The following is a 17,500-nucleotide window of genomic DNA, read 5'->3' as shown; positions in this document are numbered from 1 at the left end:
GTTAGGCCACTAGTTTTACCATTAGGCCACTAGTTTAACCATTAGGCCACTAGTTTTACCATTAGGCCACTAGTTTTACCGTTAGGCCACTAGTTTTACTATTAGGCCACTAGTTTTACCGTTAGGCCACTAGTTTTATCGTTAGGCCACTAGTTCAACCATTAGGCCACTAGTTCTACCGTTAGGCCACTAGTTTTACCATTGAGGCCACTAGTTTTACCATTAGGGCCACTAGTTTTACCGTTAGGGCCACTAGTTTTACCGATTAGGCCACTAGTTTTACCGTTAGACCACTAGTTTTACCATTAGGGCCACTAGTTTTACCGTTAGGCCACTAGTTTTACCATTAGGCCACTAGTTTTACCGTTAGGGCCACTAGTTTTACCGTTAGGGCCACTAGTTTTACCATTAGGCCACTAGTTTTACCGTTAGGGCCACTAGTTTTACCGTTAGGCCACTAGTTTTACCATTAGAGCCACTAGTTTTACCATTAGGCCACTAGTTTTACCGTTAGACCACTAGTTTTACCATTAGGCCACTAGTTTTACCGTTAGGCCACTAGTTTTACCATTAGGCCACTAGTTTTACCGTTAGACCACTAGTTCAACCGTTAGACCACTAGTTCTACCGTTAGGCCACTAGTTTTACCATTAGGCCACTAGTTCAACCGTTAGGCCACTAGTTTTACCGTTAGGCGACTAGTTTTACCGTTAGACCACTAGTTTTACCGTTAGACCACTAGGTTTACCGTTAGGCCACTAGTTTTACTATTAGGCGACTAGTTTTACCGTTAGGCCACTAGTTTTACCATTAGGCCACTAGTTTTACCATTAGGCCACTAGTTCACCCGTTAGACCACTAGTTTTACCGTTAGGCCACTAGTTTTACCGTTAGGCCACTAGTTTTACCGTTAGGCCACTAGTTTTACCATTAGACCACTAGTTTTACCGTTAGGCCACTAGTTTTACCATTAGGCCACTAGTTTTACCATTAGGCCACTAGTTTTACCGTTAGACCACTAGTTTTACCATTAGACCACTAGTTTTACCATTAGACCACTAGTTTTACCGTTAGACCACTAGTTTTACCGTTAGGGCCACTAGTTTTACCATTAGACCACTAGTTTTACCATTAGGGCCACTAGTTTTACCGTTAGACCACTAGTTTTACCATTAGGCCACTAGTTTTACCATTAGGCCACTAGTTTTACCATTAGGCCACTAGTTTTACCGTTAGGCCACTAGTTTTACCGTTAGACCACTAGTTTTACCGTTAGGCCACTAGTTTTACTATTAGGCGACTAGTTTTACTGTTAGGCCACTAGTTTAACCGTTAGGCCACTAGTTTTACCATTAGGCCACTAGTTTTACCGTTAGGCCACTAGTTTTACCGTTACGCCACTAGTTTAACCATTAGACCACTAGTTTTACCATTAGGCCACTAGTTTTACCCACTAGTTTTACCGTTAGGCCACTAGTTTTACCGTTAGGCCACTAGTTTTACCGTTAGGCCACTAGTTTTACCGTTAGACCACTAGTTTTACCGTTAGGCCACTAGTTTTACCGTTAGGCCACTAGTTTTACCGTTAGGCCACTAGTTCAACCGTTGCTGTATGCTACATACAGAGATAGTAGGATACAGCTGAACATAAATTAAAACATAAATATATGTATTTTTTAACACACTGGTATAAGTTCGGTACTCGGTATCGGCCGATACACAAGTTCAGGGATCGGGATCTGTATCAGGAAGGAAAGAATGTTATCAGAACATCTCTAGTTAATATGTGGATGAATTTCCAATCAAATCCTAATTTCTATTGTTTCAAATTAGTTGAGCTACTTTAAAATCTTTCCAAGTACCTACAGTAAGTCAGCCTGATGGATATCGGAGTTGTTTCTGTGCCAGTCCTTTGTGTTGGAGAAGAAGTGGGTCAGTAGCAGCAGGGTGTCCTCTCCGGAGGAAACCCCCGCCCCGGTAAACACAGGAAGAACCCGACCAGTGTTGTCTCAGATAAACACTCTTCACACTGAGATCTGTCTACGCCAACGAAGAAATAAAGTCAATAACATAGGAGATAAGAAAGGAGAAGTAAGACCTTTAACATCAACAACCAGAGAACACAGAGGAATAATAGAAACACATTTAGTTTTTGGTGCTTTTTTCTCTCACTTTTGTCGACGTTATGTAAATGTATGTTTGCAGCTCGAGTTCAGACATGTAACTACTTGTTTAGTTTGAGGAAAATAAATCAGGTTTATTGTATCAGAGAAGTTTTTCTTCTCTCAACTAACTTCTGGGAATCATCCCAGAACACACGGTACAGATTAATGTTTGCAGATCCAAATGGCTAATTATGACTTAAATGAAGTCACAATAAGTGTGTGTGTGTGTGTGTGTGTGTGTGTGTGTGTGTGTGTGTGTGTGTGTGTGTGTGTGTGTGTGTGTGTGTGTGTGTGTGTGTGTGTGTGTGTGTGTGTTTGTGTGTGTCTGTCTGTGTGTGTGTGTGTGTGTGTGTGTGTGTGTGTGTGTGTGTGTGTGTGTGTGTGTGTGTGTGTGTGTGTGTGTGTGTGTGTGTGTGTGTGTGTGTGTGTGTGAGTGTGTAGGTGTGTGTATCTGTATGTGTGTGTACCTGTGTGTGAATATCTGTGTGGGTACGTGTGTGTGTGTGTGTGTGTGTGTGTGTGTGTGTGTGTGTGTGTGTGTGTGTGTGTGTGTGTGTGTGTGTGTGTGTGTGTGTGTGTGTGTGTGTGTGTGTGTACCTGTGTGTGCCAGCTTTACGGTGAACAGTGAGTGCAGCAGGAGAATTAAAACATTGAGAATCATGAACTCTGCTTATGTTTGGACAGAAATGAAAAGAGTTAATTAATAACCAACAGCGTGTTTGTTCTCCGAGGAACACCTGAAGGCCAAAGTCCGGTAATCATTATTTGATTTGTGACACAGATTTTTCTTTTGACTTTGAATGTTCTCAGTCATCCAGGTCAGAGTTATCCAGGGAACGTTAACGTCAAGGGCAACTGGACTCAGTTAAAGCTACACTACCGGTCAAACATTTGACCGGTAGTGTATATCCACACTACTACGTTTCGGTTTTAAAAACTAATATCTTTTGCTGCGTTTACGCCTGGCATCCGCACTACTGCAGCATTTCCGAGCCTCTAAAACGGAGAGATTTGGAAACACTGCTGCCCCCGTTTTGGTTTGAAATGTCCAGGGGTTGCTTTGTGACTTGGCAGCAGGTAATGTTAGCCTACCGTTAGCTAGCAGCTAGCAGCTAAACGGTGTAACATTTGACTGTATTTCACTGGAAAGGATTCCAACAGCTGGACATCCAATAGTCCTCTGCAGCTAAAGACACAGAGGAGATTAGCTGACCGGAGATACAACACCGATGGGACGCAATGCTACGTTCAATGTTGTTGTATAGTAAATCTACAGTAGTGTAGGCGCAATGTGATTGGTTTGATCCCGTTTTTTGCGGTGCATACAGAAATTACGGCTCTCTTCCTTTTCGCTGGGATTCTGTGTGAAAGTTTGACTGACAAAAACAACAGTCTGAAATAATATATTGACATGCAGATTAACCACATGAAAAATAGCCCCCTGGTGAGTTTTCTGATCTGACAGAAACAAAAATGTTTCACGATCATCTCTACTGCCTCTAGTAGTTCTTCTTTTTGTTTTTTAACAGCAGCTGACTGCTGAAATAAGTTAATGTTACATTAAAAATAAATCATTTCATTTTGACTAAATGGTCTTAGCATTAAATGAGCCGTTCTGTAATCTCGCTGACTGTTGTTTTCAACATTATGGAAAGGATCCCTACAGAGATAGACCTTTAAAACCTCTTTAAGACCTTTCTGTTTAACCAGAAACAGCTCTGAAGTCTCTAGCGCTAAACCCACCAGACTCCATTTAAAAAACAATACTTTTAGTGTGTATAGGGCCAACATGTTGTCACATGTAAATCAGTAAACTGTGTGTTTATTTCAACCAAAACTAGAGTTGTGATGGTTTGAAAAGTGGAAAGATGACCCAAAACGGCTTTTCATAGTTTTAATTTATTTCTGTCCACTTTGAATGTGTTTTACGATGCTAAAATGACTGATTATTTACATGGAGTCTGGTGGGTTTAGCAAATGCAATTTCGCGGATGTTTTCATGTTTAAAAAAACGGATCTTACTCTTTAACAGAAAGGTCGACATCCTTAGAAATCCTTTCTATAATATTAATCTGAGTCTGTCAGCGGCAAAAACAAAACTTTATTGACGTAAATACAAGCTGGACATTTGTCCCATTAACTTATGTTGTAGCTTGTTTCTCTGCTGCCGACTGCAGCGATCTCGTCTAATACTGGACCAGTGTCACAGATTGTTGTTCCCATCAGACACTAAGACACAGAAACACAGGAACAGAGGGTCCAGGTTGAAAACAACGGTAGTTACCCTTTAATACGGGTATCAGGAAATGGTACCATGTCATGCTCCATTGTTCCGACCTCGTATTTATATTTCCATAAGCCTGCAATGATAATGAATAGGAATGGGGCATATCCCTGCAATAACCAATGTGAAACTAACTTGATCAGTGAGAAGACGCCTCATCTTGGCTGTTTCAAACAGGAAACTTTGGGATTCCTAACATGTTAAACAAGGCAAAAATCCTAAAGAAATATTATAAATAATTGTCCCTAACCATAACCATACCATAACCATAATCCTGTATGGTCGGAACAATGGGATGTCGGACTAGTGGGCTGTAGGACCAAAGGGAATTTTTTGGGTTATTGAGAGGTCTGAACAATGGAGCGTCGGAGAAATGGGCAGTGCCCTCAGAAAACACCCAATACCCAACCGTAGTTGCCCTTGACTTTAACCTGACTTGTCGTTTGTGTGTTCTGCAGAAGGGACGGTGAACCTCCGCTCATTAAAGGCTGGATTCCTTTCATTGGAAAGGCTCTGGAGTTTGGACAAGATGCCCACAAGTTTCTGGAAAAACACAAGAAGAAGTATGGAGACGTTTTCACAGTTCACTTAGCAGGTTGGTGTTTAACTTCTTCACTTAAAAGTGCTCTAAGCGATGTTGGGTGACGTTACTTCTTGTTGACGTTCGAAGTATTTTCAAACAAAATCCTTCCCTTCCTTCCTGTTTAACGGTTAACTTTCCCAGAGGATGGGGGTGTTGTTATTAGCAGGGCTTTAAATAAACTTTAAGTGCCTCATTTTGGTGGCACTGAAATACACGAGCTGCTCTCTGATGCTCTAAAACAGACATCAGAGGCAACAGAAGCCTTCTTCCCTACGTCCTTCTTTTCTATCTTACCTTCTTCCCTACGTCCTTCTTTTCTATCCTACCTTCTTCCCTAAGTACTTCTTTTCTTTCCTACCTTCTTCCCTACGTCCTTCTTTTCTATCCTACCTTCTTCCCTACGTCCTTCTTTTCTATCCTACCTTCTTCCCTACGTCCTTCTTTTCTATCCTACCTTCTTCCCTACGTCCTTCTTTTTCTATCCTACCTTCTTCCCTACGTCCTTCTTTTCTATCCTACCTTCTTCCCTACGTCCTTCTTTTCTATCCTACCTTCTTCCCTAAGTCCTTCTTTTCTATCCTACCTTCTTCCCTAAGTCCTTCTTTTCTATCCTACCTTCTTCCCCTACGTCCTTCTTTTTCTATCCTACCTTCTTCCCTACGTCCTTCTTTTCTATCTTACCTTCTTCCCTACGTCCTTCTTTTCTATCCTACCTTCTTCCCTACGTCCTTCTTTTCTATCCTACCTTCTTCCCTAAGTCCTTCTTTTCTATCCTACCTTCTTCCCTAAGTCCTTCTTTTCTTTCCTACCTTCTTCCCTACGTCCTTCTTTTCTATCCTACCTTCTTCCCTACGTCCTTCTTTTCTATCCTACCTTCTTCCCTAAGTCCTTCTTTTCTATCCTACCTTCTTCCCTAAGTCCTTCTTTTCTTTCCTACCTTCTTCCCTACGTCCTTCTTTTCTATCCTACCTTCTTCCCTAAGTCCTTCTTTTCTATCCTACCTTCTTCCCTAAGTACTTCTTTTCTTTCCTACCTTCTTCCCTACGTCCTTCTTTTCTATCTTACCTTCTTCCCTACGTCCTTCTTTTCTTTCCTACCTTCTTCCCTACGTCCTTCTTTTCTATCTTACCTTCTTCCCTACGTCCTTCTTTTCTATCCTACCTTCTTCCCTAAGTACTTCTTTTCTTTCCTACCTTCTTCCCTACGTCCTTCTTTTCTATCTTACCTTCTTCCCTACGTCCTTCTTTTCTATCCTACCTTCTTCCCTAAGTCCTTCTTTTCTATGTTACCTTCTTCCCTACGTCCTTCTTTTCTATCCTACCTTCTTCCCTACGTCCTTCTTCTCTATCCTACCTTCTTCCCTACGTCCTTCTTTTCTATCTTACCTTCTTCCCTACGTCCTTCTTTTCTTTCCTACCTTCTTCCCTACGTCCTTCTTTTCTATCCTACCTTCTTCCCTAAGTCCTTCTTTTCTATCCTACCTTCTTCCCTACGTCCTTCTTCTCTATCCTACCTTCTTCCCTACGTCCTTCTTTTCTATCCTACCTTCTTCCCTACGTCCTTCTTTTCTATCCTACCTTCTTCCCTACGTCCTTCTTTTTCTATCCCTACCTTCTTCCCTAAGTCCTTCTTTTCTATCCTACCTTCTTCCCTACGTCCTTCTTTTCTATCCTACCTTCTTCCCTAAGTCCTTCTTTTCTATCCTACCTTCTTCCCTACGTCCTTCTTCTCTATCCTACCTTCTTCCCTACGTCCTTCTTTTCTATCTTACCTTCTTCCCTACGTCCTTCTTTTCTTTCCTACCTTCTTCCCTACGTCCTTCTTTTCTATCCTACCTTCTTCCCTAAGTCCTTCTTTTCTATCCTACCTTCTTCCCTACGTCCTTCTTTTCTATCCTACCTTCTTCCCTAAGTACTTCTTTTCTTTCCTACCTTCTTCCCTACGTCCTTCTTTTCTATCCTACCTTCTTCCCTACGTCCTTCTTTTCTATCTTACCTTCTTCCCTACGTCCTTCTTTTCTATCCTACCTTCTTCCCTACGTCCTTCTTTTCTATCCTACCTTCTTCCCTACGTCCTTCTTTTCTATCCTACCTTCTTCCCTACGTCCTTCTTTTCTATCCTACCTTCTTCCCCTACGTCCTTCTTTTCTATCCTACCTTCTTCCCTAAGTACTTCTTTTCTATCCTACCTTCTTCCCTACGTCCTTCTTTTCTATCTTACCTTCTTCCCTAAGTACTTCTTTTCTATCTTACCTTCTTCCCTAAGTCCTTCTTTTCTATCCTACCTTCTTCCCTACGTCCTTCTTTTCTATCCTACCTTCTTCCCTACGTCCTTCTTTTCTATCCTACCTTCTTCCCTACGTCCTTCTTTTCTATCCTACCTTCTTCCCTAAGTCCTTCTTTTCTATCCTACCTTCTTCCCTACGTCCTTCTTTTCTATCCTACCTTCTTCCCTAAGTACTTCTTTTCTATCCTACCTTCTTCCCTACGTCCTTCTTTTCTATCCTACCTCTTCCCCTACGTCCTTCTTTTCTATCTTACCTTCTTCCCCTACGTCCTTCTTTTCTATCCTACCTTCTTCCCCTACGTCCTTCTTTTCTATCCTACCTTCTTCCCCTACGTCCTTCTTTTCTATCCTACCTTCTTCCCTAAGTCCTTCTTTTCTATCCTACCTTCTTCCCTACGTCCTTCTTTTCTATCCTACCTTCTTCCCTAAGTACTTCTTTTCTATCCTACCTTCTTCCCTACGTCCTTCTTTTCTATCTTACCTTCTTCCCTAAGTACTTCTTTTCTATCTTACCTTCTTCCCTAAGTCCTTCTTTTCTATCCTACCTTCTTCCCTACGTCCTTCTTTTCTATCCTACCTTCTTCCCTACGTCCTTCTTTTCTATCCTACCTTCTTCCCTAAGTCTTCTTTTCTATCCTACCTTCTTCCCTACGTCCTTCTTTTCTATCCTACCTTCTTCCCTACGTCCTTCTTTTCTATCCTACCTTCTTCCCTACGTCCTTTTCTATCCTACCTTCTTCCCTACGTCCTTCTTTTCTATCCTACCTTCTTCCCTACGTCCTTCTTCTCTATCCTACCTTCTTCCCTAAGTACTTCTTCTCTTTCCTACCTTCTTCCCTACGTCCTTCTTTTCTATCCTACCTTCTTCCCTACGTCCTCCTTTTCTATCCTACCTTCTTCCCTAAGTCCTCCTTTTCTATCCTATCTTCTTCCCTACGTCCTTCTTTTCTATCCTACCTTCTTCCCTAAGTCCTCCTTTTCTATCCTACCTTCTTCCCTACGTCCTTCTTTTCTATCCTACCTTCTTCCCTACGTCCTTCTTTTCTATCCTACCTTCTTCCCTACGTCCTTCTTCTCTATCCTACCTTCTTCCCTACGTCCTTCTTCTCTATCCTACCTTCTTCCCTAAGTACTTCTTCTCTTTCCTACCTTCTTCCCTACGTCCTTCTTTTCTATCCTACCTTCTTCCCTACGTCCTTCTTTTCTATCCTACCTTCTTCCCTAAGTCCTTCTTTTCTATCCTATCTTCTTCCCTACGTCCTTCTTTTCTATCCTACCTTCTTCCCTACGTCCTTCTTTTCTATCTTACCTTCTTCCCTAAGTCCTTCTTTTCTATCCTACCTTCTTCCCTAAGTCCTTCTTTTCTATCCTATCTTCTTCCCTACGTCCTTCTTTTCTATCCTACCTTCTTCCCTAAGTCCTTCTTTTCTATCCTACCTTCTTCCCTACGTCCTTCTTTTCTATCCTACCTTCTTCCCTACGTCCTTCTTTTCTATCCTACCTTCTTTCCTACGTACTTCTTTTCTTCTTAACTGCCGTTTCCGTAGCTGTATCTTTTCTAGCCCTAACTATAAAATGATAAAAAGAAACTCTGGACAGTAAATGGAGAAAGTCGAGGATCTTCACAATAGCTGTTTAACATATTTGGATAATGCTGTCCGGTCCCCTTGCAGGTAAATACATGACGTTCATCATGGACCCGTTACTGTATCCGAGCATCATCAAACACGGCCGCCAGCTGGACTTCCAAGAGTTCGCCGCCAAGGTGGCACCCGTCACCTTCGGCTACCCGTTCGTGGTCCCGGCCCTGCAGGAGCAGATCCACCGCTCCTTCAAACTGCTCCAGGGAGACAACCTGTCGACGCTGACAGAGAGCATGATGGGTAACCTCATGCTGGTGTTGCGCCAGGATCACATGGGCGAGCGCGGCGGCTGGCGCAGTGGAAGCATGTACAACTTCTGCAACTTGGTGATGTTTGAGGCTACCTTCCTCACCATGTACGGACGGCCAGCGGCCGGGTGTCGCCATAGCGGCATGAGCGCGCTGCGGGACGACTTCGTCCGCTTCGACAACATGTTCCCGCTGCTCATCGCCGGGATCCCCGTCTGGCTGCTGGGACGCACAAAGGCCATCCGCGACAAGCTGATTGGCTACTTTCTTCCGCACAGGATGTCGTGTTGGTCCAACACGTCAGAGTTCATCAGGATGCGGTCGGGGCTGTTTGAGCAGTACGACACGCTGAGGGACGTCGATAAAGCAGGTACACCGGGGCTTTTACACACCAGGGACGGTTTCTTTGTGCGATTAATTCAATTCAGTTTCTGTTTTATTTTATTTATAGTATCAAATCATAACAAGAGTTATCTCAGGACCCTTTACAGATAGAGCAGGTCTAGACCACACTCTATCATGTACAGAGAAACAACTATTCCAATAAATCCTCCAAAAGCAAGCATTTAATGCAACAGTTGTGAGCAGAGCACTGCAGGGTGTAGCAGGGTGTAGCAGGGCATAGCAGGGCGTAGCAGGGTGTAGCAGGGCATAGCAGGGCGTAGCAGGGCACTGCAGGGTGTAGCAGGGCGTAGCAGGGCATAGCAGGGCGTAGCAGGGTGTAGCAAGGCGTAGCAAGGCGTAGCAAGGCCTAGCAGGGCATAGCAGGGCGTAGCAGGGTGTAGCAAGGCGTAGCAAGGCGTAGCAAGGCCTAGCAGGGCATAGCAGGGCGTAGCAGGGCACTGCAGGGTGGAGCAGGGCATAGCAGGGTGTAGCAGGGCGTTGCAGGGTGTAGCAGGGTGTAGCAAGGCGTAGCAAGGCGTAGCAGGGCATAGCAGGGTGTAGCAGGGCATAGCAGGGTGTAGTAGGGCACTGTAGGGTGGAGCAGGGCATAGCAGGGTGTAGCAGGGCGTAGCAGGGCACTGCAGGGTGTAGCAGGGCATAGCAGGGTGGAGCAGGGCGTAGCAGGGCATTGCAGGGTGTAGCAGGGCATAGCAGGGTGTAACATGGCACTGCAGGGTGTAACAGGACACTGCTGGGTGAGGCAGGGCGTAGCAGGGCATAGCAGGGCGTTGCAGGGCGTAGCAGGGCATAGCAGGGTGGAGCAGGGTGGAGCAGGGCATTGCAGGGCATAGCAGGGCATTGCAGGGTGGAGCAGGGTGGAGCAGGGCATAGCAGGGTGGAGCAGGGCGTAGCAGGGCATAGCAGGGCGTAGCAGGGCATAGCAGGGCGTAGCAGGGCATAGAAGGGTGGAGCAGGGCGTAGCAGGGCATAGCAGGGTGTAGCAGGGCATAGCAGGGTGTAGTAGGGCACTGTTGGGTGGAGCAGGGCGTAGCAGGGCATAGCAGGGCGTAGCAGGGCACTGCAGGGTGTAGCAGGGCATAGCAGGGTGTAGCAGGGCGTAGCAGGGCACTGCAGGGTGTAGCAGGGCATAGCAGGGTGGAACAGGGCGTAGCAGGGCGCAGGGCACTGCAGGGTGTAGCAGGGCATAGCAGGGTGGAACAGGGCACTGCAGGGTGTAGCAGGGCATAGCAGGGTGGAGCAGGGCAGGAAAACTAGGATTAGTTAGCACGTCAGTATAGTGTTTCGAACTGTTGTTTTAAAACAAAAGTTCTAGAATCGCAATAAATGAAAGATACAAATTGAATCAGCACCCGCGTATTGGGAAAGAATGCGCAAGAAAACACATATCGTCCCAGCCCTTATAAGTTAAGTTAAGTTGGTATTTTCTGTCCCTGGCTCTCAGCGCATCACTTTGCCATCCTGTGGGCGTCTGTGGGGAACACCATCCCCGCCACCTTCTGGGCTATGTACTACCTGGTGAGCCACCCAGCGGCGCTGGAGCGCGTCCGCCAGGAGATCCACGGTGTCCTGAGGCTAGACGGGGTCGAGTTCAGCAGCGACACGGACCTGACGCTCGACAGGGAGCAGCTGGAGAAGCTTGTTTATCTCGGTACACTCACACAGTCTCACGTGCACACACAGATGCATTACAGATATTATATTACAGACCCGATTATACGACAACCCTGATATTGTTTTTTATAAACCACGTGGAAAAAAGAGATAAACGCCAAACAAAAGCATAAACAAAACAAACAAAAGTCACAAAAGAGACTCAAATGTCTGAAAAAATTACAAACGTCACAAAAAGTGTAGACATAAGTGTCAAAAACGTCGGAAAAAAAGGACAAAAGTGTCCAAAAAAACTACAAACAGATATTATATTAGGGATATTATCGCATTGCGACTCATATCTGGAAAAATACTTTTTGAAGACTATCACGGCGTAACCAGAACTCTGTGAAAATGTTGTGTTGTCGTTACGTGTCCAGGGCTTCCAGAGCGTTAAATGTAAAATTACATGTACTCCAGTACTGTACTTCAGTCCAAATGTTGAGGTACTTGTACTTTACTTGAGTCTTTTCTTTTCATGCCACTTTCTACTTCTACTCCACTACATTCATCTGTTCCAGCTTTAGTTACTAGTTACTTTAGTTACTAGTTACTTTAGTTACTCCACTACATTCATCTGTTCCAGCTTTAGTTACTAGTTACTTTAGTTACTAGTTACTTTAGTTACTCCACTACATTCATCTGTTCCAGCTTTAGTTACTAGTTACTTTAGTTACTCCGCTACATTCATCTGTTCCAGCTTTAGTTACTAGTTACTTTAGTTACTCCACTACATTCATCTGTTCCAGCTTTAGTTACTAGTTACTTTAGTTACTAGTTACTTTAGTTACTCCGCTACATTCATCTGTTCCAGCTTTAGTTACTAGTTACTTTAGTTACTCCACTACATTCACCTGTTACAGCTTTAGTTACTAGTTACTTTAGTTACTCGGCTACATTCATCTGTTCCAGCTTTAGTTACTTTAGTTACTCGGCTACATTCATCTGTTCCAGCTTTAGTTACTTTAGTTACTCCGCTACATTCATCTGTTCCAGCTTTAGTTACTAGTTACTTTAGTTACTCGGCTACATTCATCTGTTCCAGCTTTAGTTACTAGTTACTTTAGTTACTAGTTACTTTAGTTACTCCCCTACATTCATCTGTTCCAGCTTTAGTTACTAGTTACTTTAGTTACTAGTTACTTTAGTTACTCCCCTACATTCATCTGTTCTAGCTTTAGTTACTAGTTACTTTAGTTACTAGTTACTTTAGTTACGCGGCTACATTCATCTGTTACAGCTTTAGTTACTAGTTACTTTAGTTACTCCGCTACATTCATCTGTTACAGCTTTAGTTACTAGTTACTTTAGTTACTCGGCTACATTCATCTGTTACAGCTTTAGTTACTAGTTACTTTAGTTACTCCGCTACATTCATCTGTTACAGCTTTAGTTACTAGTTACTTTAGTTACTCGGCTACATTCATCTGTTACAGCTTTAGTTACTAGTTACTTTAGTTACTCCACTACATTCATCTGTTACAGCTTTAGTTACTAGTTACTTGTACACATGTAGTTTATAAAATCTGATGTTTTATTCTAAATGAAACTAGCCAACAATATAACGGCTACAAGTATTTTAATACTTTAACAACATTTTCCTGATGATACTTACAGACTTTTACTGAAGTAACGTTTTCCCTGCAGGACTGTTACTGTAACAGAGTATTTTCACAGTGTGGTATTAGTACTTTTACTGCAGTAAAGGATCTGAACGTTCACCTACACCGGCGGGGGAGGGTGTATATCTACAGACACGGCACCCCTTCTCTTCTCTGCTTCTCTTCATAGTCTTAACATAGATTAACCCTGCTACGTCCTGCTACACCCTGCTACGTCCTGCTACACCCTGCTACGTCCTGCTACGTCCTGCTACGTCCTGCTACACCCTGCTACGTCCTGCTACACCCTGCTACGTCCTGCTACACCCTGCTACGTCCTGCTACACCCTGCTACACCCTGCTACATCCTGCTACACCCTGCTAAGTCCTGCTACACCCTGCTACACCCTGCTACGTCCTGCTACACCCTGCTACGTCCTGCTACACCCTGCTACACCCTACTACGTCCTGCTACACCCTTGCTACACCCTGCTACGCCCTGCTACATCCTGCTACGTCCCTGCTACGCCCTGCTACACCCTGCTACATCCCTGCTACGTCCTGCTACGTCCTGCTACACCCTGCTACGTCCTGCTACACCCTGCTACGTCCTGCTACACCCTGCTACGCCCTGCTACATCCTGCTACACCCTTGCTACGCCCTGCTACACCCTGCTACACCCTGCTACATCCTGCTACACCCTGCTACGTCCTGCTACACCCTGCTACACCCTACTACGCTCTGCCGTGCCCTGCTACACCCTGTTACACCCTGCTACACCCTGCTACATCCTGCTACGTCCTGCTACACCCTTGCTACACCCTGCTACACCCTGCTACATCCTGCTACGTCCTGCTACACCCTGCTACACCCTGCTACGTCCTGCTACACCCTTGCTACACCCTGCTACACCCTGCTGCGCCCTGCTACACCCTGCTACACTCCTGCTGCGTGCCCTGCTACGTCCTGCTACACCCTACTACGCCCTGCTACGTCCTGCTACACCCTTGCTACACCCTGCTACACCCTGCTACATCCTGCTACACCCTGCTACGTCCTGCTACACCCTGCTACACCCTACTACGCTCTGCCGTGCCCTGCTACACCCTGTAACGCCCTGCAATGCCCTGCTATGCCATGAACTACTACGACTACTATTTCTAGTCACTGTTCCATTATCTTTACTGTGACTATTATTGCCGCTGTTCATCACACCCCCAACCGGCACCGTCAGACACCACCTACCAAGAGCCTGGGTCTGTCCCAGGTTTCTCCCTAAGAGGGAGTTTTTCCTCACCACTGTCGCACTAAATGCTTACTCTTGGGGGAATTACTGTAATTGTTGGGTCTTTGTAAATGATGGAGTGTGGTCTAGACCTACTCCATCTGTAAAGTGTCTTGAGATAACTCTTGTTATGATTTGATACTATAAATATAATAATACTTCTTCCACCGGTGAATATGACCACAGAGAGCGCCATCAACGAGAGTCTCCGTCTGTCCTCGGCCTCCATGAACATCCGCATTGCTCAGGAGGACTTCAGTCTGCGGCTGGACGCCGAGCGCTCGCTGGGCGTCAGGAAGGGAGACTTCATCACCCTGTACCCCCAGAGTATGCACATGGACCCCGACATCTACGACCAGCCGCAGGTAACACCCAGCAATCAACTTTAAAGTCCCATATTGTGCTGGTTTTCCGCCTCATACTTGTTTTTCGGGTTTCTTCTTGTGTACACACTCAAAAATGGAGGTATGAGATTAGAGAGCTTGTTGACGTTTTCTTTCATCTGGTGGTTTAACGGTTTATTTGTAAAGGACAGAAACTGCTTAAATTACATCGTTAATGTCCGCTCCAAAATCATTGGAGCCCATCAGATGACTCTCTCTGGGAGAAACGTGTTCTTCAAAAGACCATCAAGACCATATTCAGTCCAGTGAGTTCACACTAATGGCTTCAGGACGGCTATCCTCCCAGAAACACCAAACATTTCTCCAAATCGTTGATTCCCTCTGCAGTTAAGTTGCTCCGTGCAAATTAACCGTCTTGAATGTATCTTATTTTATCTTTTATTATTTCTTATTTCTTCTAATATCTACGGTGGCCCTGAAGTGCAAATCACAACAGCAAATAGGAAATCACGACAGCAAATAGGAAAACACGACAACAAATAGGAAAACACGACAGCAAATAGGAAAACACGACAACAAATAGGAAAACACGACAACAAATAGGAAAACACGACAGCAAACAGGAAAACACGACAGCAAACAGGAAAACACGACAGCAAATAGGAAAACACGACAACAAATAGGAAAACACGACAGCAAATAGGAAAACACGACAACAAATAGGAAAACACGACAACAAATAGGAAAACACGACAGCAAATAGGAAAACACGACAGCAAATAGGAAAACACGACAACAAATAGGAAAACACGACAGCAAATAGGAAAACACGACAACAAATAGGAAAACACGACAACAAATAGGAAAACACGACAGCAAATAGGAAAACACGACAGCAAATATGAAAACACGACAACAAATAGGAAAACACGACAGCAAATAGGAAAACACGACAGCAAATATGAAAACACGACAACAAACAGGAAAACACGACAACAAACATGAAAACACGACAACAAATATGAAAACACGACAACAAACAGGAAAACACGACAACAAATATGAAAACACGACAACAAATATGAAAACACGACAACAAACAGGAAAACACGACAACAAACAGGAAAACACGACAGCAAATATGAAAACACGACAACAAACAGGAAAACACGACAACAAACAGGAAAACACGACAGCAAATATGAAAACACGACAGCAAATAGGAAAACACGACAGCAAATAGGAAAACACGACAACAAATAGGAAAACACGACAGCAAATAGAAAAACACGACAGCAAACAGGAAAACACGACAGCAAATAGGAAAACACGACAACAAATATGAAAACACGACAACAAATAGGAAAACACGACAGCAAATAGGAAAACACGACAGGAAATAGGAAAACACGACAACAAATAGGAAAACACGACAGGAAATAGGAAAACACGACAGCAAACAGGAAAAACACGACAACAAATAGGAAAACACGACAACAAACAGGAAAACACGACAACAAACAGGAAAACACGACAGCAAACAGGAAAACCACGACAACAAATAGGAAAACACGACAGCAAATAGAAAAACACGACAGCAAACAGGAAAACACGACAGCAAATAGGAAAACACGACAACAAACAGGAAAACACGACAGCAAATAGGAAAACACGACAGCAAATAGGAAAACACGACAGGAAATAGGAAAACACGACAACAAATAGGAAAACACGACAGGAAATAGGAAAACACGACAACAAACAGGAAAACACGACAGCAAACAGGAAAACACGACAGCAAATAGAAAAACACAACAGCAAACAGGAAAACACGACAACAAATAGGAAAACACGACAACAAACAGGAAAACACGACAACAAACAGGAAAACCACGACAGCAAATAGGGAAAACACGACAGCAAATAGGAAAAACACGACAGGGAAATAGGAAAACACGACAACAAACAGGAAAACACGACAACAAATAGGAAAACACGACAGGAAATAGGAAAACACGACAACAAATAGGAAAACACGACAACAAACAGGAAAACACGACAACAAACAGGAAAACACGACAGCAAATATGAAAACACGACAACAAACAGGAAAACACGACAACAAATATGAAAACACGACAACAAACATGAAAACACGACAACAAATATGAAAACACGACAGCAAACAGGAAAACACAACAACAAATATGAAAACACGACAACAAACAGGAAAACACGACAACAAATATGAAAACACGACAACAAATATGAAAACACGACAGCATTAACTTCTACCGTAAAGGTAGGGCCTATCTAGCAGAGGACGGAGCCTCCTGATTGGACAGACGGACTGTCTCTCTGTTAAAAGTAGGCGGTTTTCCGTGTTTTTCACCTCTCCTTCCTGTTAAAAGACAGACAGTCCGTCTGTCCAATCAGGAGGCTCCGTCCTCTGCTAGATACGCCCCACCTTTACGGTAGAAGTTAATGCCGTTGTGTTTTATGATTTATTGAAGTGTTTTCATATTTGCTGTCGTGTTTTCCTGTTTGTTGTCGTGTCTTCCTGTTTGCTGTCATGTTTTCCTATTTGTTGTCGTGTTTTCATATTTGTTGTCGTGTTTTCATGTTTTCCTGTTTGCTGTCGTGTTTTCATGTTTTCCTGTTTGCTGTCGTGTTTTCATGTTTTCATATTTGTTGTCGTGTTTTCATGTTTTCATATTTGTTGTCGTGTTTTCATATCTGTTGTCGTGTTTTCCCTGTTTGTTGTCGTGTTTTCCTGTTTGTTGTCGTGTTTTCCTGTTTGCTGTTGTGTTTTTCATATTTGCTGTCATGTTTTCCTGTTTGCTATCGTGTTTTTCCTGTTTGCTGTCATGTTTTCATGTTTTTCCTGTTTGTTGTCGTGTTTTCCTGTTTGTTGTCGTGTTTTCATATTTGTTGTCGTGTTTTCATGTTTGCTGTTTGCTGTCGTGTTTTCATGTTTTCCTGTTTGCTGTCGTGTTTTCATGTTT

The 17,500-nt window shown here is 43.8% G+C and overlaps 1 protein-coding gene across 1 annotated transcript in view; it reads left to right on the top strand.

The window, feature by feature from the left end:
* cyp7b1 (cytochrome P450, family 7, subfamily B, polypeptide 1) overlaps positions 1 to 17,500 on the top strand; it is a 24,651-nt gene that overhangs the window by 5,460 nt on the left and 1,691 nt on the right. The window contains exons 2-5 of the mRNA XM_078244781.1: positions 4,908 to 5,044; positions 8,992 to 9,579; positions 11,056 to 11,262; positions 14,338 to 14,516. Coding sequence (XP_078100907.1) covers positions 4,908 to 5,044; positions 8,992 to 9,579; positions 11,056 to 11,262; positions 14,338 to 14,516 — 1,111 coding nt within the window. The remainder of the gene's footprint in view (positions 1 to 4,907; positions 5,045 to 8,991; positions 9,580 to 11,055; positions 11,263 to 14,337; positions 14,517 to 17,500) is intronic.

This window comes from Sander vitreus, unplaced genomic scaffold (genome assembly GCF_031162955.1).
Source record: "Sander vitreus isolate 19-12246 unplaced genomic scaffold, sanVit1 ctg299_0, whole genome shotgun sequence".
Lineage (NCBI taxonomy): Eukaryota > Metazoa > Chordata > Actinopteri > Perciformes > Percidae > Sander > Sander vitreus.
The sequence above is the reverse complement of the archived record's forward strand: the minus strand, read 5'-3'. Positions and strand labels throughout refer to the sequence as shown.